Source organism: Colletotrichum lupini, chromosome 8 (assembly GCF_023278565.1).
Source record: "Colletotrichum lupini chromosome 8, complete sequence".
Taxonomy (NCBI): domain Eukaryota; kingdom Fungi; phylum Ascomycota; class Sordariomycetes; order Glomerellales; family Glomerellaceae; genus Colletotrichum; species Colletotrichum lupini.
Window position 1 is genome coordinate 2,756,146 of NC_064681.1, and position 23,926 is coordinate 2,780,071.

At 49.5% G+C, this 23,926-nt stretch overlaps 9 protein-coding genes across 9 annotated transcripts; 3 read left to right on the plus strand and 6 right to left on the minus strand.

The window, feature by feature from the left end:
- Positions 1-2,408: 2,408 nt before the first annotated feature.
- Positions 2,409-3,248, minus strand: CLUP02_15316 (uncharacterized protein; the record flags this gene model as incomplete). The annotated part of the gene is made up of 2 exons (XM_049294240.1): positions 2,409-2,543; positions 2,604-3,248. 2 exons carry the CDS (start codon positions 3,246-3,248, stop codon positions 2,409-2,411), a joined length of 780 nt encoding a protein of 259 aa, XP_049151386.1.
- Positions 3,249-7,423: 4,175 nt separating this feature from the next.
- CLUP02_15317 (uncharacterized protein) lies at positions 7,424-9,470 on the minus strand (the record flags this gene model as incomplete). Its single annotated transcript, XM_049294241.1, has 10 exons — positions 7,424-7,487; positions 7,837-7,970; positions 8,028-8,138; positions 8,229-8,363; positions 8,431-8,570; positions 8,640-8,819; positions 8,869-8,953; positions 9,015-9,162; positions 9,224-9,304; positions 9,370-9,470. The coding sequence occupies 10 exons, from the start codon at positions 9,468-9,470 to the stop codon at positions 7,424-7,426; spliced, it is 1,179 nt and encodes a 392-aa protein (XP_049151387.1).
- Positions 9,471-10,303: 833 nt separating this feature from the next.
- CLUP02_15318 (uncharacterized protein) lies at positions 10,304-10,893 on the plus strand (the record flags this gene model as incomplete). Its single annotated transcript, XM_049294242.1, has 2 exons — positions 10,304-10,307; positions 10,412-10,893. 2 exons carry the CDS (start codon positions 10,304-10,306, stop codon positions 10,891-10,893), a joined length of 486 nt encoding a protein of 161 aa, XP_049151388.1.
- Positions 10,894-12,505: 1,612 nt separating this feature from the next.
- Positions 12,506-13,524, plus strand: CLUP02_15319 (ribose 5-phosphate isomerase A; the record flags this gene model as incomplete). The annotated part of the gene is made up of 2 exons (XM_049294243.1): positions 12,506-12,899; positions 13,082-13,524. 2 exons carry the CDS (start codon positions 12,506-12,508, stop codon positions 13,522-13,524), a joined length of 837 nt encoding a protein of 278 aa, XP_049151389.1.
- Positions 13,525-13,959: 435 nt separating this feature from the next.
- CLUP02_15320 (FAD binding domain-containing protein) lies at positions 13,960-15,573 on the minus strand (the record flags this gene model as incomplete). The annotated part of the gene is made up of 2 exons (XM_049294244.1): positions 13,960-14,443; positions 14,501-15,573. The coding sequence occupies 2 exons, from the start codon at positions 15,571-15,573 to the stop codon at positions 13,960-13,962; spliced, it is 1,557 nt and encodes a 518-aa protein (XP_049151390.1).
- Positions 15,574-15,783: 210 nt separating this feature from the next.
- Positions 15,784-16,322, minus strand: CLUP02_15321 (uncharacterized protein; the record flags this gene model as incomplete). The annotated part of the gene is made up of 2 exons (XM_049294245.1): positions 15,784-15,984; positions 16,020-16,322. 2 exons carry the CDS (start codon positions 16,320-16,322, stop codon positions 15,784-15,786), a joined length of 504 nt encoding a protein of 167 aa, XP_049151391.1.
- Positions 16,323-16,348: 26 nt separating this feature from the next.
- On the plus strand, positions 16,349-18,265 carry CLUP02_15322 (uncharacterized protein; the record flags this gene model as incomplete). The annotated part of the gene is made up of 7 exons (XM_049294246.1): positions 16,349-16,384; positions 16,570-16,885; positions 16,962-17,123; positions 17,179-17,265; positions 17,325-17,856; positions 17,977-18,133; positions 18,197-18,265. The coding sequence occupies 7 exons, from the start codon at positions 16,349-16,351 to the stop codon at positions 18,263-18,265; spliced, it is 1,359 nt and encodes a 452-aa protein (XP_049151392.1).
- Positions 18,266-18,558: 293 nt separating this feature from the next.
- On the minus strand, positions 18,559-20,432 carry CLUP02_15323 (major facilitator superfamily transporter; the record flags this gene model as incomplete). Its single annotated transcript, XM_049294247.1, has 3 exons — positions 18,559-18,863; positions 18,925-19,956; positions 20,030-20,432. The coding sequence occupies 3 exons, from the start codon at positions 20,430-20,432 to the stop codon at positions 18,559-18,561; spliced, it is 1,740 nt and encodes a 579-aa protein (XP_049151393.1).
- Positions 20,433-21,469: 1,037 nt separating this feature from the next.
- CLUP02_15324 (uncharacterized protein) lies at positions 21,470-21,583 on the minus strand (the record flags this gene model as incomplete). Its single annotated transcript, XM_049294248.1, has 1 exon — positions 21,470-21,583. The coding sequence occupies one exon, from the start codon at positions 21,581-21,583 to the stop codon at positions 21,470-21,472; it is 114 nt and encodes a 37-aa protein (XP_049151394.1).
- Positions 21,584-23,926: the final 2,343 nt, after the last annotated feature.

Below are 23,926 nucleotides of genomic sequence, written 5' to 3' on the forward strand. Positions count from 1 at the left end.
CGAGCGCTCTTATATAGTTATAAAAGATTATAACTAGTTACTTAAAGTATTAATTATAATAATTAGACCGTATTATATAGATCTTAACGAGGTAATTTTTAATTTATAAAAAAAAGAAGAGCTAAGGGAAATTATATAACCCGCAATAGAGGTATAAGAAATTATTTTTAATAAAATTGTTATAATAGTATTAATAGATAATAAAGAAGAGGAAATTACTAAAAGGGTATTAATACTACCGGTAAGACGTTATAGAAAACTACGATAGTAAGCCCTAATATAGTAATTTATTACTAATAACGAAGTAATTAATACTTTTTATATAATAAAAAAAAAGCCGATTTTAAGCTAGTAGTTAAATTATATAAAGAAAGTATAATTATAATTATTAAAAAGCCGTATAAGGGATTAGATCTTATTAAAGTAAATACTCTTTATAATCGAGGGGTCTATTAATTTATCTTATATAACTTAGAAAAATATATAAACCTTTATATATTTAAATTATAAGTAGTTCGTAAGATTAAAGGGAAAAGAATACTCTAGCTATATAAGAAGTTTAGATACGTAATTTAGGGGTACGGTAACGTTAAAAAAGCGACGCTACTTATATAATTACCTACTATATAGCGCTATAATTAACGATTAATAATAGTACTAATAGTATTATTATAGAAGAAGGGATATAAGATTTAGAGCCGTAATATTACCTAGGCCTATACTTAATTAGCTATAGGGTTTATAAAGAAAATCCTTGCCTATTTACTAAAAGAAATAGTTAGTAAGTACTTAGAAAGTACGATTATTAAAGTACTTAAGCTATTATATAGGCTTATAGAATCGGGTACTTATTAATAGGCTATATACTACGATTTTTATATTAATTAATTATTAATAATTATTTTTATATATAACCCGTACTTATTAGTTACGGAGTATAAAAATAACTAATTTAGGATTGTTAAAATATAAATTAATAATATATTAGGCCTATTTAATATTAACTTTATAAAAAAGGAGAATAAGGAGCTTTAGAAAGCGGGCTTCGTAGCGAAGCTAAAAGAGGTCCTTATAATAAATACCCCCTTAGTATTTAATAATAGGATTTTTATACTTAAAAGGGAAACCGTCGTTTTTTAGTAAAAGGGGTAAGGTAAAAAGATTAACTTCGTTAATTTAAATATAATTAACGTTAAGAAGTAGTATAAGGCTAAGCTTACGTTAGGGGTATATATTATAAGTATTTATTAGCTTAAGGCGATTTTTAATTATACTAAGGTAGCGTAGGTTATAAATCTAATTAAATAAAATATTAAAGTACTTAATAAGCGGCTTAAGTAATAATAAATAAATTTCGATTAAGGTCTTATTTATTACTTAATTAACCTTATAATTAATAAGCTCTACGTTTTTATTAATAAGTTATTTACGAATAATAACGACTTTATTTCGTAATTAGGGTATATTATTATCTTAGTTAACGAGAGTATAAATAAGAGTAAATTTACTATATATAATAATATAATTTATTATTTATTAACTAAAAATAAGTAAATAACGAGAAGTATACTAGCGTTAAAGGTTTATAATATAATTAACGGCATTAACTTCTTTTATATAATTTTAATAATATTAAAGAAGATTACTAATCGAATTAGCCTTTTACTTATTCTAATAGTTATTTATACTAATTCTTACTCGTTATATAAATACTTTATTAAATTAAAAACGATTAAAAAAAAGAGGTTTATAATCGATATTATAGTTTTTAAATAATTATATAAAAAGCACGAGATACTCGAGATTTATTAAATTAATAATAAAAATAACTTCGTAAACGCTTTTATAAAAGTAGTACTAAATAAGGGATTAGAGTAATTTATAAGTAATAAAAAAGTTATTATACGAATAGAGGGATAGGTTATATAAAAAGAGTAAAGAAAAGGGGGAAAAGGAAACGACTTAATAAACGGGCCCGAGGTTAAATTATACTTCTAATTATAATAGTTAAATTAATAATAAAAAAAGAAAGTTAGTATTAGATCAGAAGTTTAATTTAACTATAGTATATAGCTAACTATATAGGGGCTAATTAAGGGCCCTATTTATAATTATCGTAGCTAGCCTAACTTATAGTTAGAACCTCCTTTTTATACTTATTACGCAAATATTTATATAGTTTAATTAATCTCTTCGTTAACTACGGTTCGAACTAACTACCCTGTAATAGGGATACTAATATAGGGCTCTCATCTTAGGATGAATTCAGTAGCTCCTATGCTATTCCCCGAAGACTCCATGAAAACACAACGCTTAACCCCTGGTTCATGAATCGTATAACGAATGGTAGAGGCCGCTGAGCCGTTTTGCCAATGCATTTAAAAAATCTTGCCCGAAATCGAAGAAACTTAACACTCCATGCAGCAAGTAGAGCAGCTGGACTCTGGTGAGGCAGCCTGCGATTCCCTCTTCTTGGTTTGACGGCACCTCCTTGGGAAGAGGTTATTTCTCAACCTCTGATGAATCTTCTTGTAGTGCTCTCTCTATTGTTGCAAATTAGCTTGTGTCTCAATGGGGCTATAATGAGAATGGGCTGAACGAACCATATTGTCTTTCCGGCTGAAGATGCGATCACAGTCCGGGTGCATGCACCTCACAGCAGGCTTGTGAGACCCCATGTGCCGTTGAAAGTCCTTGCGCGTCGCAAAACCAACGCCCGCTTGCTGGCATCTCTTTTCGGTGCAGAAGAAGTACTTTGCATGGCCCCGGAAGTGCTTTCTGAGATCGCACGCGCGCAGGAACACACGCGAGGAGCAGCAACCTGAGTAGCGGCAGCGCCAGTTGCCGGCGACGTCGAGATAACCCATTTGGTGAAGATCTGCCGGGCCCCAGCTCTCGGGCTGCACCTCTTGTGGGGGTGACCGTGGCGAGACTGGTCCGCTGCTAGTGCTAGGTGGTGATGCGAAGTCCAAAGGCTCACTGGGGATGGGCGAGAAGTCTGAGCGGGGGGAGGATGCGGTGAATGGGGTGTTGATGGTTGCGTAGTCGGTGTCCAAGGAGAGTGGAGAAGCGTTGTTCATGAGAGGCATTGATGTTTGGTATGCCGGGAATGAGTATGGATAAAAGAAATTCTCTGTGCCCTCTGATGCGGGGAAAGGAATGAACTGAGAATCGAATGTGTACACTGGACTATTGCCCTCGACACTGGGGAAGAAGGTGTAAGATGTCTCCTCGAGATAGGAATCCATGGCGCCTGATACCTGCAGACAAAGAGTATGTTGTTGGAGTGGAAGAGTTGTAGTTGCGAGTGGTTGATGCTATCGCAAAGTATCTTGATGTGAGCTTGAGACGCAGAAGAAATGAGCTTGGCGAGAACTGGATCGACGACGACGTTTATGTATCTCACGATCACAGGTTCTCCAGATTCTCAAATCACCAATGCACACCTTATGCAAGTCATATAAACACGGTAGTATAGCTCGATTCGGGATGCAACGTCGGCGGCCCCAAACGCCGGGTGCTGTTTGCGCAGTCTTCCGTCCAAGACGGACGAGGAGCGTTAGCGGCCTTACGGCGGTGGAATCATGAGATGGGAAAGTGAGAAGCGTGCAACTTGCAAGGCCCCTAGTCGGCATTTGCGTTAGACTTTGACAACCTCAGCAGATCTATCCCCAATTTAGGGACAACCAACCGACTGTTTCAATTGTCAGCCATTTGACATCGGCGTTAGACAGCGTTCCTGAGTGTTCTTGCCAAGGATCTCGTGGCACGAACAGTTGGGGAAATGAGCGGGGGTCGAAGGGAAAGGTGTGCTTCCGCAAGAATGCGATTCGCTAGTCAGCCGTTGTGGAAGCATGTTACAGCGTCAGATCGCCTGGAGATCACGAAGAGCACAGCCGCGTTGACCAGGGGCACACATATAGGAGTGCGAACCTATACAGTGGGGACCCATTAGTCTCCATACAGCGCACAGTATCCCGCAAAATTAGGGATTTTCAACAGTAAAAACAAAGCATTAACTATAACAATAAAAATATGATATAATATATTAAGTAATGATTTATCATATTATAAAGTTATATCAGGTTTCATTTTGAATTCGCTATGTTATTAAATCTTTTTTAAAATATGATAAGATGAATCTTACTTATAGTGGATTATAGGGCGTTAAGAGTGCGAATAATACTGTGTTTGTTAGTACATTTTGAAAAAATTCGGGTACTAGTTTTTTAACTACTAATTAAGTAATGAATAAAATTACTAAAATTTTATAAAAATAATTTTTATATTATTTAAATAGTAAAATATCTTTTAGAATTTTTTGAGCTATAATTATTACTTAAATAGTAGAGATATTACTTATATTAGTATAATAAAGTTAGTGGGTTTACGCTGACGCACTGGGAGGTGTATTGAAACTAATGGGTCCTCACTGTATGTGAAGAGTTTTGTTCGTTCCCCCGGGACGGGATGCCACCGTCTTTCATCAGCGCTGACTGAACTTAGCAGAAGGCATTAATCGATATCTGATCCCTAATTTTGTCGACACCTGGCTGGGGGATGCTGTCATGCCGCGTTTATTTGCTGGGGGGTTCAGCCGCTGTTATATCTGAAGCCCCTCCGCTCAGACTTCTCAAGTTGATTGCGATTGGCTCTTGCGATTCTGTCAACGTGAACTCTAAAGTCCAGGAAGCGCAGAGTTCCGAGATGGCTTCTGGGTAGCCAATCGGTATCCCGCAAATTTTGACAACTCGCTTGTCTCTGGGATAACCCTCTGATGCTCTCCAGTTTCCGAGATGACAGCTGGATTACAACGCAAGCCTGCCCACCAAACCGCCAAGTCATAAACACAGTAACCCAAGATGACCCCTCTCAACCCCCCTTGTCTCTTCTGACACTTGAACGTCAATCCTCGTAAGGCTAGACGACAGGCCGTCAACCGTCAATGTCTTTAAACGGATAATAGTGGGGTCCTGTCACTGTTCGTGAAATGCGATTCGCTCATGAGAATCGCCCTCAGCCACCACCACTGCATCAGTCGAGACGTCTGGCGGCAACTCCTCCTCTGCCTACCCGACTGGATTTTCGCCCTTCCTTGTTATGATCGCCGTGGCTCATCAACGTCACTTTCGTCGATGATCTAGGCCCCCCTTCGAAACGGATCATTCTTACCATAAACAATGCAATCAAGACAAGGGCGGCTACGGCGTTTGCACCATCCGCGCCGACTCTCATCCACATGCAGACCACCTGGTTCCATGAGAGTGGCTGGACCGCGAATCATCGGCCAACATGGAGGCCTCTCTTCTAGAAAAAACCTGATTGGGCTTACCTCGATGTTTTGGAGCCTGCTTTCATGAGAAGCAGTAATTCTGCTTTCTCAGGGACGGGTTCGACGATCATGGTTTCGAACATCATTCTGCAATGTGATTCCCCCAATTTCGGTGCTGATTCGGCCGTGTCTCACCTTTATCTTCTCTGAGCCGTTGTTTATCTGCGTCTCTGCCAAGGTGCTACTCATTCCAGCACTTGTATTGCACCCTAATGATGGAAACAGGTGCCAAGCAGAACGGCCTCAATGGGACCCGTGGTTGATGCAGCTCAAGACGCAGCCGCTCATCTTGTAGGGCTAAGAAAATCTCTGAATCGAAATCCGGTAGAGTCAGAAGTGGTCAGAGTCGATCTTTGGTTGAGTCAGTGTGCCATGGCTCGGTGCGCTAGCAGATCTCACCTTGACTCACCGTGCAACAACATTGACAAGAAGTCAATCTGAACCTAGATCTTCAGATTGAGTTACGTAGTAGATTGGTAGGCGCTAGCTGCGCACCGTTCAATCGTGAATGAACCCGGGGGAACGGCAAAGTTTAAGTATTCTGGAGTGTAAATCCACAACGCCCCTTTTTACTGTCCAAGGGATACTAGTCTTGTGTAAGTGACCGGAGCCGGTGGGACAACATGACTCCAAGAACGATGCGACGTGTCATTCAATTTCAAGGTCCCTATGTCAATGGCCATTGACGCTAGAGAACCTGCCATCGTATGTCATGGATGCAACCGGTTGACGACCATTTTTGGGTTATAGACCGAAATTCGCAAATTCGTTTGGATGAAATTTAGAGCGGTTCGTCTCGATGAAGAAATCCATCTAAGCTCTGATTTCATATGCATCATCTCAGCTAAGATGCCTCCTTCATGTCAGTAAGAACATGGGGGTCGAAACATTGACAACAGACGTGGAAAGACGTTGTCGGAAGAGACAGGACGGTAAGCACATGGGAGCCAGAGCTTGGGCTAGAGCAATATGCCCTTTGGTATGTCTTTCTTCTCAGCTGGACTCTGGTAGCTTAATAGATGGTCAAACTTGCCCCTTATTCTATTAGTAGTACTTGAACGTGTTGATCTTGTAGCTGCGGGACTCCATTGGCCTCGTGTTTCCAATAGGTAAGATTAATAATCCCTAGGTCGAAGTCAAAGTTGTTTGATAGCGACAAGCATGTAGATCCCCGTCAAGGATGATACCAATGTTTAACTTGCCAAACGAACGCCAGCCAGGTTCCAGGCAGACTTCATATGCCGGCTCCCACCCTAGCAAGCTCGTAGCCAATGGCCATCATTCTTGGGCTAGCCAAAGGCTCAGTGAAGGAACCGACTCGGCCGTATGAGATCCGGGCCAATCATTTTCAGGAAGAGTACCTTATGATGCCTCTGCCTTGAGGTTTATGTCAGCAATGCGGCTGTGTATATCAGTTCGATCTGTGGTTCACGCTCCCGCAGATTAGGAACCCGCAACATTTGAAACGGAGGCGTTACACAAGCACTGCCTCATGGAGTTCTGCGGCCTTCACTAGTCCCTCTTCAATTTTACTTCACTGAAATGTCATCGCTGAATAAGATCCGCAAGAACCGTGAATCTGAGGAAGACCGTCTGTCCACCGAAAATAATATACTCCATTTGGGCTTTGTGAAAAGAATGGGCCGTGTAGAGGCAGTTGGAAGTCATAACTTGATACAGGCACAACTTCTCGCTGTCTATCATTTGAAAAGGACAGTGATTGGGTATTGATTCAGCCCCGAATATGATTACGTAGTCCTATCTACCTGACCTTAGCTGGTGATAGTCATGCTGATCCCACAAGAGGGCTAGTCACGTGCTGGAAATCCTTTGTACGATTGAGCGTGTATGTATTTCAAGAACTGGCAGTGAAACTGTTGGCTGACTGGCTAAACGCTTGAGTAAGAGGATAACATTTATACAAAAAAAGAATGGCTGAATGGAACTGAAGGAGAGGGGCACTGGCCCTATAATTCACGCTCGTCTTCGGAAACGAACAGCGCAACTCTCAGTTAACTTAGACTCCAACTTCGTTGAAGAATGTATTTTTTTATTCACTCGACTGCCTCGCACAGAAATTGATCTGACTCGTCAACCGAGAGTCGAGACGGGCGCTTCCTGTGCTGTTGACAGGAACGGCATAATTAGTGGGCGCCTGAACAGGATATCACATTTCTTCTGGTGACTTGATTAGTCGACAAGATTTCTTGATTATAATAAGGCTCCGTAAGTCGATCGAAAAGAATGAAGCCCCAGCCTCAAAGGCTGAATGCGGAAATAATAAGTAAAAGGAAGCCTCAATATTTCAATGCTAATATTTTCCCGACCTTGAGCGATATCATCTGGACGGTACTTAGTCATAGTATTGTCTGCGACAGTCCGTGATGTGATCTAACTGAACTCATTGTATAACATCAAGCCCAACTCCTTTCAACATAATTACTATATTTCTCCAAATAGAACACTCGCTGGTCCTCAATCTCTAAGCCCGCTACAAGTGACACCCTTCGAAGAAATCAGTCTTTCGTTGTAGCAGACTGAAAGAATTGAGGCGAAATCCATCCTTCAACTGTACTACAAGCCGTTTTCGCAAGGAAACAAGCCCAAGCATCTTGTAATTCAAGATATCTGAAGTAACCTTGTCTTCAGAGACCCCGATGCGTCACTCATGATATAACTCCAAAATTGTCTCTACCCAGGCTTCGTAATCCGGTGGATTCTCAATATCAAACACACCCCGAAGCAGTTTTGTATGCGTTTTGCAGCCCTGGAATTCAAACATATCCCTGATGTCCTTACTTGCTGTCTTGTTGAAATGCAAGTGCCAAGTCTTGATATGGACATGAACCTTATTAGACCGTCCCAAATCGATTCGAAAGTCTATATTATTCCACACATTTCTATTGTTCGTATCGTAACGCGTTCTTTTCTTCAGCTTCTTGTGATTCTTCTTGCCATAGACTTTGAGCAGTCTTTTCAGCATCTTCTTGGGAGTCTTGGGCATTCTCGGAGGGGTGTCTGAGGTATTGAACTGGTGCATTCAAGGACAAACATCAGCTATGGAGATCAAGGATACAAGTAGCCCTACATATACCTACCAGTCCCATTCGGACCGCCACGGCGCCAGCACCTACGGCCAAAGCCGCAACGGGGAATGTGATTGCAGCTGCAACGGGCGCAACAGGGGCGACTGCAGCTGTAGCCACCCCTACCTCTGCGAGTGCCATGACTAGGGCCTCTGCTGAGGTGGAGAGAAGCGGTAATGCTGCCATCGCAATGAGAGAGTTTGGTTATCTCGCCACTGCACGTGGACTTATAAAATGTGCCTCCAAAGTGAAGGAGTCGGTTTGCTTGACAAAGCTGCGACGACGGGGATGATAACAAGAGGAAGTGATCGTGTGAAGAACGGGACGGAGCAGAGCCTTCTGATTCGTATGATAGATAGCCAAATACCCCTCTCTGACTGACATGCCCAATTCGTCGACATCTGCGATGTGACAGTTCAGTAGATTTTTGATTCGATGACAACATTCCACAGTATTTGGATAAGGAAATTTTGATCCGGTTTGACTGGACCCTTTGCCATGGCTGCTCATGGCTTTTGGCCATGCAGTCGTTGTTCTTCGAGACGTAAACTCATGCTATCTATCGGGCAGTTGAACACGAGTTAACAACGCCGAACACAAAGTCTGTTCCAATCAAGCAATGCCAAGTACGTATTTGTGCCATCCAAGGAGATCGTCAGATCAGGCAACAAGTCCAGTATATGCTCTATATTAGGCGACGCCAGAATGCGTCTCCCAAATGCGCTAACTCGGAACTTCATGGCTCTTGAAGACAAAATTCCGTGTTTACTATTACCTACACAGGTACTGAGTTCATCCTCCACACCTACATTGAGCGGGATGAGGGAGGCGGGTGGTTCGGCCGCACGTAAACCACGTGGTGTCGTTAAACCATCGATCAACTCGCCTACCTTCATTCAGTGTTAGTACAATCACTTAGAAATTCAACTTGTCTCAATGCTCTTTCACTACTTAGTGTATCGCTCATCTATGCTTATCATTTTGAACACATTAGATGACAAGTCTACTGATATGAGCGCCCTCTTAATGCCATATCCCACAATGGCGCACATAACCCTTTGATCTCATCGAATTGAACCTTAGCATTACAAATGCACTTTGTTGTTCAGGCTGTTTCCAGCCTATGTAGAGAAGTCTTCTCGGCCGCCCGGCCGCTGGAGCTGTCGTTGACCAAAAGCTCGACTCATCCTGTGCAATTTCAGACTCCTCACTAGCGTCAAATGTACTCAAACGTGCTAGGAATTGGTACAGGCCATTTCAATTGTCCTGAGTGAAGTAAGACTGTGTTACCGCAAGTGGTTACACTGTGCTTTTATGATCAGAATAAGGTTTGGTATCTTGACTGCCCGGTCTAGATTAATTGGGTCACCGTCACACCCAAAGTTGTTGCTAGTACCTACTCCGTATATCGAAGACAAATCATCCGAATTTGGTCACTTATGTCCTGCAGGCCAGAGCTATGCTTGTTCACCAGCTCACCGGAGCGGCCTCGATCCATGGTAAGCCGGGGGCCGTGAAGCGCGGTACATCTGCGGTAGGAACCAGCCGAGGCACATCGGCTTGTCGCGGAATGGCGGGCATTGTATATTCCTTCCTTGGAAGATCCTGCACTACAGGTTGGTCGCCGAGGTATACCTAGACTTCACAGTTCTTGATAGTGCCAAGACCAGCTTTGATGACCGGCAACTTCCAACGGCAAGAACTCTGGGCGTCACCAGTACAGTGCTTGCTTTCGACTGTTATATTTGTCTCACAGCTCGCTAGAGGATCGGTATTCAAGATTAAATAGCTACATCGCCCGCCTCGATTCTTGCTGTCTCCCTCTCAGTGGCCTTATCCAAGCAACGTCCCTCTGGAAACTCCTGTCCAGAAACTTTTGGCCGTGATGAGTAAGTCGGCTTCAGTCTAGAGCGAGTCGCCTTCTCCCTCCCCCATGATGTTCTCCCGGTTCATCTTGTCACCTCTTAAGACGCTGACGAGAATTGATCACCAGGAAACCTCCCAACTCCCAAAGACCTAGCCGCCATCTGGGCCGGCGTCTTCCCACTATCCAATGCCCACGGACCTCCTCGGCAGTGGATTGACCTCCACTCGAAATCGATAATCTACAACGATCACGCCTTCCGGGTTCAGCGCAAAGGGCACGCCGGCATAGCAGATCACGTCGGGATGTGGAAACATGCGAACCCCGACTTCGAAATGCACGTTGAGCTTGTCTGGCCGGAGTTGAAGAAAGGTGGGAAGGTTTATATGACTTTCGCCTTTGTCGGAACCGGAACGTATACGAACGACCTGACGAGCCAGTATAAGGCCAGCGGAAAGACGTTCCGCTATCGAGGAAGATTGGACCTGACTATAAACGAAGATGACGGGCTTATCGAGGTTGTGGATGAGTATTATCCTCTTCACTTTGATGCGGGAACTTCGGTTGATGACTATCGGAAGCGCGAAGAAGACAATGAGTTCAATGCCTAAGGATCTCACTAGACTTTGGATCGCGAATTACTGCGTTTATATTAGCAACGTGGAGACTCTCCCTCAGTCCGTCACTTGCCTTTGATCCTGTCATCTGTGCAACATCGCACAAGAAGCTAAAGCGGGATGGGTTATTGATCCTTATCAGTAAAGCATCGTCAACACTTTCAGCACTTGTTCAATCGCAAATCAATGAGAAGCGAAATAATGATGGTTGTTCTTCGCATCCTCTCCATCCATGTTGACGTTGCTCGCTGTGCGACGATCGTAGTCGAAGACTTTGCCAGAACTGAGATGTTTCCCCAGAAGATTTGCATATTGACATCTTACAGGCGAGACGCTAGCAGAGGATCCAGCAGAGCCTATCAGAGAGATGGCCACATCATACTCAAGAGACTCCACGACGCAATCTGACCTGGTTTAGTATCGTTGAGTTGTATCTTATCGACACCAACTTGCTCGACCGAATACGAGCTTGCTAATTCATCGCGCCCGGTTCCTTAAATTCGTCTTCTAAAGCAGCAGAAGCCTTTGTTGGACCCATCCATATTCCCTCAGAACATCTACCAGTCTCCATACTTAAGCAAAATGACGTCGTCCAGCATGGAACCCTTTTACTACCCGCGAAGACCGCGAGGGTAGTTCCTTGAGAAGGATCTTCCTAATCTCCTATGAAAGGTACAGACTTTTCCCTCCTTCTCCACCGGCAATTCTCCACCGGGACGCACACCGGTGGGACTCCCGGTTTCCCCTCCGAGGTCTTGCCGTCCCGGTCTGATTCGGCGGATCCGGTTTCTGACTTCTGAGACGATAAACGGCGGGCGTTGAGTCGGTGCTGCGTGGTGGAGAAGAACAGACGTCCCTGGAAATCACCCTGGAAATCACCGTTGGGTACGTCATTATGTGGAGATGGTGAAAAAAAGAAGTGGTTCCTGAGTTCTTGAGGTGCATTGACATCTGATGGATATTCCCCCGCGCTCGGTGAAGGAGGGGTGGTCCTCACCGAGACTCACCGAAGAATCGATCTTTCTGATACCGCGACTTTTGCCTTGGTGATGGTAAGAAACACCAATCAGATACCATAGTATTCATCGCATTCGAATGGTTTCCAATATGGCCCCTCGAACGCAACGATCTTTCGCCAGCCGCAAATATCTCTTTGTCCAAGTCTGTCTTTGAGAAAGACTCCAAAACACCTCCCATCCGGGACCAGCCGTCGCCAGCCGGAGATCCAAACCCACTCTCCCCGTCCCGCGTCACGATTCAGGTTCCTGAGTAAGCCCGGACAGCCGCAAGAGACGCAACTTTATGGCTCATCCCACTATAACACCACCACCTCATCCCGACTCCCGCCTCGCCCTCGCCTTCCATGTCCCTGACTAGCATCAGCACAAGTAGAAGACTTATAAGATCAAAAGTCTCGTCACTCCACTTCCTCTCCTCCTCATCTACAACCTCACGCCTCTTCTCACACCTCACCACCAAAACCCATCCCCTCACCCCATCCCGCTCACCACTCACACCCAAAGTCACCCCGCCATCAACCTCAATCTTAACCTCAACCTCAACCTCCCTCCACCTCTCCCGCCGCACCCTCACAACCACACCCAAAATGTCCCTCGTCGAACAAGCCAAAAAGGCAGCCGCCTACCGCGCCGTAGACGAACACCTCGCCCCGGGCGCCCGCTACGTCGGCATCGGCTCCGGCAGCACAGTCGTCTACGTCGTCGACGCCATCGCCGCCAAGGGTCCCGCGTTCTACGGCGACATGACCTTCTTCCCGACGGGCAGCCAGTCAAAGGGCCTCATCCGCGCCGCCGGGTTGCGCCTGTGCAACCTCGACGACAGGCCCCTCGGCCCGGACGGCAAGCTCGTCGCCATCGACGTCGCGTTCGACGGCGCCGACGAGGTGGACGCCGAGCTTAACTGCATCAAGGGCGGCGGCGCGTGTCTGTTCCAGGAGAAGCTTGTTGCTATCGCTGCGAAGAAGTTTGTCGTTGTCGCTGGTGAGTTCCCCCCCCCCCCCCCCCCCCCCCCCCCCCCCCCCCCCACCCGCGCCCCAGACACAGCCGCACCCCCCCCCACCCCCCCCCCCCCCCCCCCCCACCACCACCCCCCCCCCCCCCCCCCCCCCCCCCCCCCCCCCCCGGCAGGAAGACCTGAGAATCGAGCTGATTAAATATCCCAGATTACCGCAAGCTCTCCGCGAGACTGCTCACAAACTGGAAGGCAATCCCCATCGAAGTTCTCCCCATGTCCGCCCCCGACGTGCTGGACAGGCTCACGGCCCTCGGCGCCGTCAAGCCCGCCGTCCGGCCCGGCGCCCCCGGCAAAGCCGGCGAGGTCGTCACCGACAACGGCATGTGGCTCATCGACGCGCCCTTCCCGCAGCTCTTGCTTTCTTCAGACGTCTCCCACGGCAGCGCCCGGAACGCCAGCGGCGCGTGGGAGGTTTCCGCGCTCGCCAAGGAGCTGCTCATGATCCCCGGCATCGTCGAGATTGGCATCTTCCACGGCCTCAACGGCGTCGAGGCCGCTGCGGCCGGCAGGGTCGGGTTGGCGCAGAAGCCCGTGGCTGCGTACTTTGGTATGGAGGATGGTAGTGTCAAGGTTACGGGCGGCTCTTCATAGACTTTTTTTTGGCTGCGGGGTGTGGGTGTACGGATTGGAGTTGCAAAGAGGTAGAAAAGGGGAAGGGCGCATTTGCATTTTATAGCGAGATTGGAATACCTACAAAAGTTGAATGTTTGTTTTCCCAGGAACAGCTGTGTCAGTGTTTTGCTGATTGCATGGTTGTACTGCGATGTTTCTGCTGATATCTGCTCCAGGATTTGTATCAACAGGAGAAAGGAGGCGACTAACTGGATGATCCAGTATTGTTACTCCAAAGTATGCGGGTTTTCATGGAAGCCTCGAATTCGCCTCATGGAAGCTCGCCGGATCACAAACACGTACACATCAGTTTTCAAGGTTGGTCATCATGCTCAAATTAAGTACATATTACTATAAACATTATTCTCAGATGATTAGTGGAAAGTAACAGCAACCGTCAGAGTCAGACAAAGATCAAGCGTCAAGGACCTTCCAGCCCCCGACCAAGAGGTTCGTGTAAATCCTCAACGGGTCATACTTGGCGCGAATAGCCTTGAGCTTCGCCAGGTTCGCCGCCGGGTAACTCTGGAAGATCTTCTGCCCCTGTCCCGCATCGTTCAAGTACAGATACCCGCCCGCGACGCCCTTGGCCACTAACCCGGCCTCGATCTCCGCCGTAACGCTGTCGGCAAAGGCCTTCACCGCGGCGTCGTCCTTGGCGTCCTGCCACGTCAGGTTCTCGACGACCCAAAAGTACGGCGCCTTGGACGGGTCCACGCCCTGGGGATTGCCGCCCTTGGCGACGCCCTGCTGGATGAACTCCTTGGTGATGGGCTGGAAGGTGATGGAGGCCGACAGGCCGACGATGCTGGTGAGGCTGGCGCTGGTGGCTGTGAGGAAGGTGTCGTGGACGTAGTCTACTGCGTCGCGGTTGACTACAAGGGACATGACGCGGAATCTTGAAGAGGGTTAGTGAGTTGGCATGATAATAGCTCGAGGGGCTGAGACGACTCACTCTTGTCGGAGACCGGTGGGTTGGAGTGCGTCAACGGCAGTCACATAATCGGCGAGAGGCTGCAGGGCATAGGAATCGGCCACAGGCGTCAGGGCAGGAGACGTAAAGTTCTCGAACGCAGTCGCGGGCGCGGTCTCGGAGTCGTAGAAGCGGGCAGCCGCGTACGCGGTGATGTTGTATGAAGGATAGGTGAGGATGGTGGGAATAATGGCGGCTTTGCCGTCCGCGGAACCGAACTTGCCAAAGTTGTAGACGGCGTCGAGGTACTTGGCGCTGTCCGTCTGCGCGTACTGCGAGATTCCTACCCATACCTTAGGCGACACAAAGGTCTTGAGGTCGAAGCGAGTGACAATAGCAAAGGAGTTACCGCCGCCCTTGAGGGCCCAGAAGAGGTCCGAGTAGGCATTGGTAGCGGTGGCCTCGACGACTAAGCCGCTGGAGAGCACGGCCTGGTACCGAACAACGTTGTCGGCTGCGAAGCCGTACTGGTTGGAGTAGAAGGATATTCCGCCCCCAAGAAGCAGACCGGGGACGCCAACACCCCTAATACGGCCTCCGACGACTGCTAGGCCGGAAGGCGCGAGGTAGGAGTAGACATCTCTCCACCTGTAGCCAGCGCCAACAGATACAGTGGACTTGTCGCTTGAGAGAGCCAGAGTGGTCAGGTTGGACGTTGACAGCAGGACGCCAGATGATCCGATGCTGTTGTATCCCACAACTGGCATATGACCTCCGCTGCGGACGGCGAACTTGGTCAAGCTCAAAGTCAGTGTAGTAACAGCAAAAGACACCTGCTGGGCATTCTGTGGGACAAAGACGCAAGCTGGTGCGTTGTACTCCGTTGCGGACCAGTACTGCGTCTGCGTCTCGTAGGTGTAACCATCGGAGCCGGAGTAAAAGGTCTGCTTGGGGTAGCGGGAGTTGAGCAGTCCACAGGCGATCTTCTCTGAACCTGGAAGGCTGGCTACGACGGCCGAATTGGTGGCGGCGTCGGCGATGCTCTCAGCCGCAACGACGAGGGGGTTTGTGACGACAGCCAGCAAGCTGGCGACGAGGGATGCGGCGCGAACCATGGTTGTTGACTAAGGCAACTTGGCAGGAGTCAGTCAGAGAAGCGATGAACCACGACGAAACGTGGAGGAGGTCTGGATGCAGGAGGAAAGTCAAGCATTCTTCTATCGCGGGATTCCGGGTTTCGAACCCAGTTTCGTAGCGATGGCAAGTATATTAAAATTGGGAGGAATTCGCCTCCCAGGGGATCCCATGAAGCTGCAGAAATATCGTTAGCGAAGGATGGAGGGGATCATGCAAGTTGGTTGAGGTCTGCTATCGAGTGCAGTAGTCTCATGACTTGACGACTCTCTCATTGGCAGGTCGGTAGCATCCTCGCAGACGCGAGATGAGGTGCTGCCGTTGGTGGCGAGCCCCCCGTCGATACCCAAATACCCTTGTTCAACCCCACGTCGTCCGAATCCCGACTCGGGCTAGCATGTCCGTTGACACGAGCGAGAAAGAGCACAAAAGATATTGCCCTGCTCGAATGGCGCAAACCTAGCCGGTAATCCCGCAGGTGAGTGACGAGAATCCCTTCCATCCTTCTGTCAACCCGCATGGGCAGGATGCGTCTCGGCGTAGCGCCCCTGATCCAGCAGGTCGGTTCGGGGGCGCAAAGGCAAAAGGCAAAAGGCAAAAAAGAGAAAAAAGCAATGTGAATGCGTTCTTTTAATGCCCTCGTGTGGCCACTTTTCCGATGCTCAGCTGCTGTGCCACTGTCGAACCTCTGCGTAAAATCAATATCCGACCCAGAGACGCAAACCGACATCGTCCGGTAGACGAACGACTCGCAATATGGCGACTCCGGTGCTCGGCTACACTGAGATGATGGTAAGCAGCCAACCGACCCGCCCGTGCCGCCCCCCCCCCCCGCTTACTCGGAGTCCGGCACGGCCGGGCCAACGTCTCCGTTTGTCGATCTCTGATCCGTGCCTCGGTCGTAACCGTCGCATTGGCCATGCTACCCTATATCGCTCCGTCATCTGTTAGCTAACACGATATCTTATGTCTGACAGATACTCATATGGATCATGTGGGGAGCCGCCTTTGGGATGACCGTCTTCCGAGGCACCTTCCAATGGATCCTCCAGCGGCGCCTCTTTGCCGACGACTACTTCATCATCGCCGGACTCGTGACTCTGACGGCCTTGACCGCAGTCATCACTTGCATGCTGCCGCAGTTCTACCTCGCCGGCGAGTATACCAAGGCGGCTGCCAAAGATCCCATGACACCCGTGCCTTTAGGGCCCGATGAGTTCATTGCCAGAACGATTGCATCTCTCAAGTTGATGTTCTGTCAGATGCTGCTGTTCTGGACGACACTGTGGGCCGGTATGTCTCTTCCTCTCTAGTTTTCACCAATGGATACGGTGGTGAACAACACTGACTGTCTTCATGTGATCAACAGCAAAGTTCTCCATTCTCTTCTTCGTACGAAGGCTGGTCACCGGACTGCCCAAATACATTCGCGCCTGGTGGATGTGCTTCGGTGCGGTCCTGGTGCTGTATCTAGCATGCATATTTTCAAATTTCTTGACATGCACACCGTTGACGAAATATTGGAGTGCGAGTACGTTTTCGCGAACCCTAGACCGTTGGTTAAATAATTAACGCTGCAGAATCAGCCGGGTGCAGTGCGCCAGAAGACCTAGTAAGAGCTGATGCATCCATCAAGTTCGCGACTAGCGCAGATGTTGCGGCAGATATTCTCAGTACGTGACGGATCCAAAGCTGTAGTAAGCCTCCCATGTTACTTACACAACGCAAACAGTCATGATCCTGCCTCTCAACCTCCTGCGCAAGCTGAGCACCTCCCCATCCCACAAGTTCGGCCTAGCCATCCTCTTCTCCCTCGGCGGCATCATCGTAGCCTTCGCCATCGCGCGGCTCGCACAGGTGACGAAAGCCACAGGCGACGCAGCAAAGGACCCGACGACGGTGGCCAACGGGCCGGTGCTCCTGAGCATGTGGAGCCACATCGAGTCGTCCGTCAGCATCATCGTCGCCACGCTCCCCGCCTTCCGCTTCCTCCTCAGCAAGAACAGAAACGCGACGAGGAAGACGACGGCAAAGTACGTGGGTCCCACGATTGGGGGCTCGGGCGGCATGTCGCTGCGGTCGAGGAAGTGGCAGAAGGGTGCGGTACGGCTGGAAGGCGAGAGCGACGGCCGTGTCTCTTCGGCGCAGGACAGCGAGACGGAGCTGCAGCCGGTGAGGGGGATACAGAAGGATTTCGAGTACAAGGTTGAGCAGTTGCCTACTGACTCGTCTGCGGGGGAGACGAGGCGGAAGACTCAGGAGTTGTTTGCATGAGGAGGAATTGAGGTGTGCTAGAATGGAAACTCATAGATCCGCTCGTGAAATCTGAAGGAAGAACAAATGCGTGCGAGGGGTCAGAAGGCCTGACTTAAGCATACCCGAAGAAGTATATCTGCATTTCCCTTCGTCGCTTCATCGTTACATCGCTCCATCGCCCCCGTTGTACTATTGCCGTTGTTCTTGTCATACCTTCCTTCTACGTCTGTTGTGCATATCTGTCACCTTGCTACAGCCGACCCTTGCCTTACACAATGTATCTGGGTGAGAACGACTCGACTATCCATTCTAGCCTCCATCCAGAATGGAACATGAATCATCGCCGAGCGGATTTACGATGATGGAGCATCAGCAGACTTAATCATCGATTCACACAGTCACAAGATTTCATATTGACACATGTCGTGCATTGACAACGGGAATTTGACATTATCTTCGTAAAAAATAAGAGTTGAGTGGCCCTGAATTAAGCACCCTCGTAGATAGACCAAAAGTCCTCCTTCTCCCCCTAAATGCAACCAAAACTCCATGGCCCGTCTGCCTATTATTAGATTCTATAAGACTTTCCTGCACAGCCGAGCATGGTATCTAGTGAAGGACAAAAGGGAAAGCTAATCGTAGTCGAACAATACCCAAAGGTTGAGAACATGGAATCTCCCACTTCTTTTTCGTGACGGAACGACAATAACTTAGGCGGCGCCAGCCAGGTTCTTGGTGTTGAGCTTGCTCCACCTCGATCCGAGAGAGATGAGGAACGAGATGCCGGCACCGGCGACGGCCAGGGCAAAGGCGACCTTGAGACCGTCCATGTAGGCCTGGATGACGCCCGGAACGGCATCGGCGGGGAAGGCGGTGCGGATCTGGGTTGCGCCGGTGAGGGCGACGAGGTTGGGGTCTACGTTGGGCACGTTCTCGGCAACCTTCTTCAGGACAGTGATGAGGAAGCCTGACTGGGCTGCGGCGACGTAGAAGGCTCCACCGACAGTTTGGAAGACTGTGAGATTTAGTGTTAGTAGATAATTCCATCGAAGACAGTTTGTTAGAGATGGACTTACAGAGCAGAACAGCGGTGGCGGATGCAAGATCACTCTCGCTGACTGTGCCCTGGACGGCAATGATGGGAACCTGGAAAGCAGCACCCCATGCGAGACCGGCGAGCACCTGGTATCCAATCCACTTGTCGCTTCCAGTGCCGATGTCGAGGGTGTAAAGGAGGCCAGCGCCGACGGTAGCAAGAGCAGCGCCGACAACAAGGATCGGGGTGTAAAGTCCTGTGGCGGAGATGGAGATGCCCGAGGCAACGGTGGCAATGGTGACGGCGATGATAAGCGGCAAGTTGCGGACGCCGGATTGCGTGGGAGATGCGTTGTCGACGGACTGGAAGTAAATGGGCAGGTAGTAGACCAGAACGAAGTAGGCACCGGCGAAGAAGAAGGCGTATGCGGAGGAGATGTAGACAGTGCGGTCGCTGATGAGGCGAGGCGCGATCATGGCACGCTCGCCTTGGTACCACTCAAGGGCGATGAAAGCGACAATCATCAGGCCAAAGCCGACAAACAGACCGATGACGGTGGACGAGTTCCAGGGATGCTGGTGGCCTCCCCACTGCAGAGCGAGCAGGAAGGAGATGGTCGCCGCCATGATGAGGGCGGTGCCAATGAGATCCATCTGGAGGAACTTCTCGAGCATGCTCGCCTTCACGGGAACGGCCTGTGGCGGGGTGTGGAAGTAGAAGAGGATGATGGCGGCAGAGAGACCTCCGATGGGGAGGTTGATGTAGAAGCACCAGCGCCAGCTAACGTGGTCGGTGAAGGCTCCGCCGATCAGAGGCCCAATGACCGAGGCAATACCGTACGAGGCTCCGATGATACCGGTGAAGGTGGGTCGCTTGTCGGGTGGAGCGGAGAAGCCGATGATGGTGTAGGCACCGGAGCCGATACCTGCGGCGCCAACACCGGCGATGGCGCGGCCGACGATGAGGGCGACGGAGTTGGGAGCGACACCGCAGATAAGACTGCCAACTTCGAAAATGAAGATGGAGAGCAGGAACGACGTCTTGAGTGGGAAGTACTTGTATGCCTTACCCCCTGTTCACGATGCTGTTAGTGATGTTCTGGCCGAAGGAAGTACCCACTGTTTAGGGGAGATCGGATGACTTACATGTTGACTGGAAAGCGGCAACACACATGAAGAAAGCTGCTCCATACCAGGCGACCTGATCCAGGCCACGGAACTCATCTGTGATTTTGGGAATGGCGGTTGCGACAATGGTCATATCGAGAGCAACCAGGAAAATGCTGAGAACGAGAGCGACGACGATGAAGGTGAGCCGGATGCCGGTGGGGTATTCGGGCTCTTTGGGTTCCGTTGGCTGTGATGAGCCGGCCTCCTCATCCGTTGCAGTGCCGGCCTCCTCCTTCTTCTCTACTGCCTCTTCGTCAAGCATTGATGGTGTAGGGGTGTTCTCCCGATCTGTCTCTCCTCCTGTCTTCTCCCCGGCCTTCTCTCGTGGTGTTACTAGGGTGCTGGTAGTTGAAGTCATAGCTGCGGTGTTGTCAAGCATGTAGCTCGAGTACTCTGGCGGTAAGACTGAGAGTTTGATATGCCTGCGATAGCTTGTGGCTTCTCAAATCCAAGCAAGGATTAGATCCTAAGAAAATTAGGTTGAGGCTGAATGTCTCTAAAGTGCGTGCCACAGAATAGACGAGGGTGCAAAGACCAGGGGAGGCCCGGCTCTCTTATGTATCTGATCAGACAACATGATAAGAACCTGGAAGCGATGCGGGTCGGAGTTTGCAGAGCCTTGACGCCGGGAGCCCGCCGCTCGGAGGAAGAGAGACAACCCGCAAGTGTAGCCTTGGTTCACTCCGAAGTGCGGTAGACGCCTGGGCGCGGTGGGAAGCTGACAAGGGGGGGACTCCTGAACGGAGACATTTGATGCGATGGCTCATTGTGTATGGTGCAAGGCTAACGTGTGTGCTATGTCGCGGTAACATAACGGGCAACTGATCGTTCCAACATGCTGGTGGTGCGTTCAGGTCCGAGAAGGATGCGTTAGGCTGGGCCGTTACGGTGGTACGTATGGACGACTCGAAGCGTGATGTAAGGGCGTCATTGGTAAGCCCTACTACAAACACTTTAGCACCGAGCCCAAAAGGGGAAATAACCCAAGATGTGAGCAGCTTTGCACGACTTTGGCGTTGCTGCTTGGTAACGACAGAAGTGAACGTTGTCCAATCTCCGCATGCGTGCCGCGGGTGTGGTTGCGATTCGTGATGCATCCCTCTTCTTGCACTGGACAACCGAGTATCTCATCTTAGGCTTGACCCCATTTCGTAGATCTGGAATGTTCCGAAAGTCCGCAACATCCCTCGGGGGTCTCTGAGGCTCTCTGCTTAGGCAGATTGGAGGCCAAGACAGGTTCTTCGGAGTTGCATCGCTTACTGTACATCAGCCGCCCCCCCTGTCTCATGCTCATGGGGCTGCATTTACGCAGCGTGCAGTACCGGTTCCGCCGACTCGGTGGAAGTAATGGACATAACGACATATCTGCGGAGTTTGGGTGGGCGTTAGTCGAGCGGAGGAGTCAGAGCCTTCAGTCTAGGTGTCTAGGTACGCAATGTATTGTTCTTTGGGGTCGCTCCGAGCCCCTAGAGACGCACTTGCGAACACCTGGTACAAGCCATTTGGGAATAGCTCGAGTTTCACAGGCATCTCGTTGGATGCTGCAGACGGATAAGGCTGCGCTTGTTTCCCACTGAACGCCGCCACATCATCAAAACTTGCGCCCGTCCCTACTACTCGGACTAATGTTTCCCATGTTGATTTGTAAAGCAACCGTGTACCCGATGGTTCGCCTGCCGGTGACTCGTCCGGTGATTCAGTACTCGAGAATATCGAGACGACAAACAATAGGGACGACAGAGAAAGAAGAGAGAACCGAAAAAAGAAACGACAGCTCAATAAGCTTGATCAGACAAGCATTGCCTAGTGGTGCGGAGCAGAGAGGAACTAGGGCGAACAACCAGGATACCCAGTTCCCATTGAATAGGCTCTTGACCGGTATGCCCGATGGCAAAATGATTCATCCGCCGTGACTGCTAGGCCGAGATGATGCTCAGTGCTAATTCGAGAATGCCGCTTGCGACGCGAATCGCCCAGCGCCCATAGCACCATAGCACAAAAGTCCATCCATCACGGGTGGATTCTCTGTGCGCTAGGTTCGGAGCAACTTTGCCGACTTGGGGTCATGGATTCATCATAACGTCCTCCGTGAACCCGGATGATGGGTGTTTTCATGTATCGAAACTGACTGAGATGCATTGGAAAGGGGTCTCGGGATGCGGAGGAACAGAGCAGACTTGAAGCAGACGAAGTGTGTGTGCAACACCAGACCGGTGTGCCGATCTTGAAGCCAACTGGGCCGACACGTCTCCTGAGGATGATGCCAAGTTGACGCTTGAGGGTGGCTTGGGTGCTTGGGTGGATGTAAGGCGGAAGAGGGTCGTCGGCGACAATTGCGTGCCAATGTTGCCGTTGCACGTGTCGGAGAGATTGCCGTCTGTCAGATTTACGAGGGCTGCAGGAAGGGCCAATCACCAAATACAAATGAGGTAAGCAGCGATGGCGTAAGTTGCGATACGTACCGGCACCAAGAGACCGGGATGGACACACGTAGAACCAACCCTCTGAATCTGGAATGGAAGGAGCACCCAAGCAGCAGGTACCGTAAATCTGCTTGGGCACAGACGGAACGATCCAATAAGATCCCCCCACGCCAGCACACCACCGGGAAAGCAACCCTGGTACACCGAACACACCTGGACACACCGAGCTTTCACCTGGAGAGATGATAAGACGGCGGAAAACCAGGGGCTTTGTGCCATCCAAGTCAAATATTCCCGCTGACTTGGTTGTGGACGTTCCCGTCTGACCAGAAAGGATGCCCCGCCAGGATCCAACCCGCCCTGTTGGGAATCTTCCGCAACTCTGGATAGCTTACACATGGTAACTCAAGCTTCCCGTACCTTACCGTGTCTTGCCTTCAGCCCAAGGTACATTACACAACTCCACGTTGCATGCTCCGACAAGATTTAGGCATCACGGTAAAATACAAGAGACCCTCCATTCAAAGCTGACGTGGACCGAGCGGGCGACGACTCACCTCCCTCCGCTCGTATCTATAATATCCGATGCGGTCCGGACCCTTCGGTCGACTCGGCCGCACCGTCCGCTTCCCACCACCCTCTAGTGGAAAAATCTCATACCGCACTGAAGGGACGGTGACTAACTTGTGGCATTCGCAGAGGCAGAGAGATACAACGTGAACCGACTTATGCGGATACACTGTACATGGGCCTCACGGGCCTCTCGATCTTCTCCGCCTTACAAGAGTCATGTCGTGATAACCCCAGCTCGCGGTGGATAGGTAATGGCAACTTTAAACAGACGCCCCAATCGCAACCGAAGTAGAAAAACATTTACGGGCTCTCTCGCTCTCTCGCATGTACACGCATTTGCCCTCACGGTAAAGGTGAATTATAGTGCCTATTTCCCATTTTCCCACGTCACGGGCTCTATTTCGGAATTGCCAAGATATCTCACCCCACACAATATCCCTGGTCCTTATCAGGTATTTATCTCGCCAGTCATATCAACATCCGCCGCCGTGGGATCCGAGCTCTTGGGTGTAGATTATCATCAGTTCGTCCTCGAATCAAAGTGCGACACCTCACGCAAACGGGCGGTTCGGAGTAATGTGTCAGAGGTCTGACGTGAGATACCTTGTCCCCGTTGTTGTACTCGGTATCCCGAATCCCGGTAGTCAGAAATGCCATCTCTGAAATTTGTCAAATTGTCAGATTCCTAAAAGCAGAGAAAACATGGCATGGCATGGCAATCAGACGAAGCACTGTCATGATCCTGTGAACATCTTCCGGCAGGCAACAGTGGCTCACCTCTGCAGCGTTAAGTAAGCCGGTTAGAGGAGTGCAGGTGGGCCAGGACCCTTCCTTCCGCAGAAGTGTACTGTGCGTTTCCAAATTTAGAGACACTGTT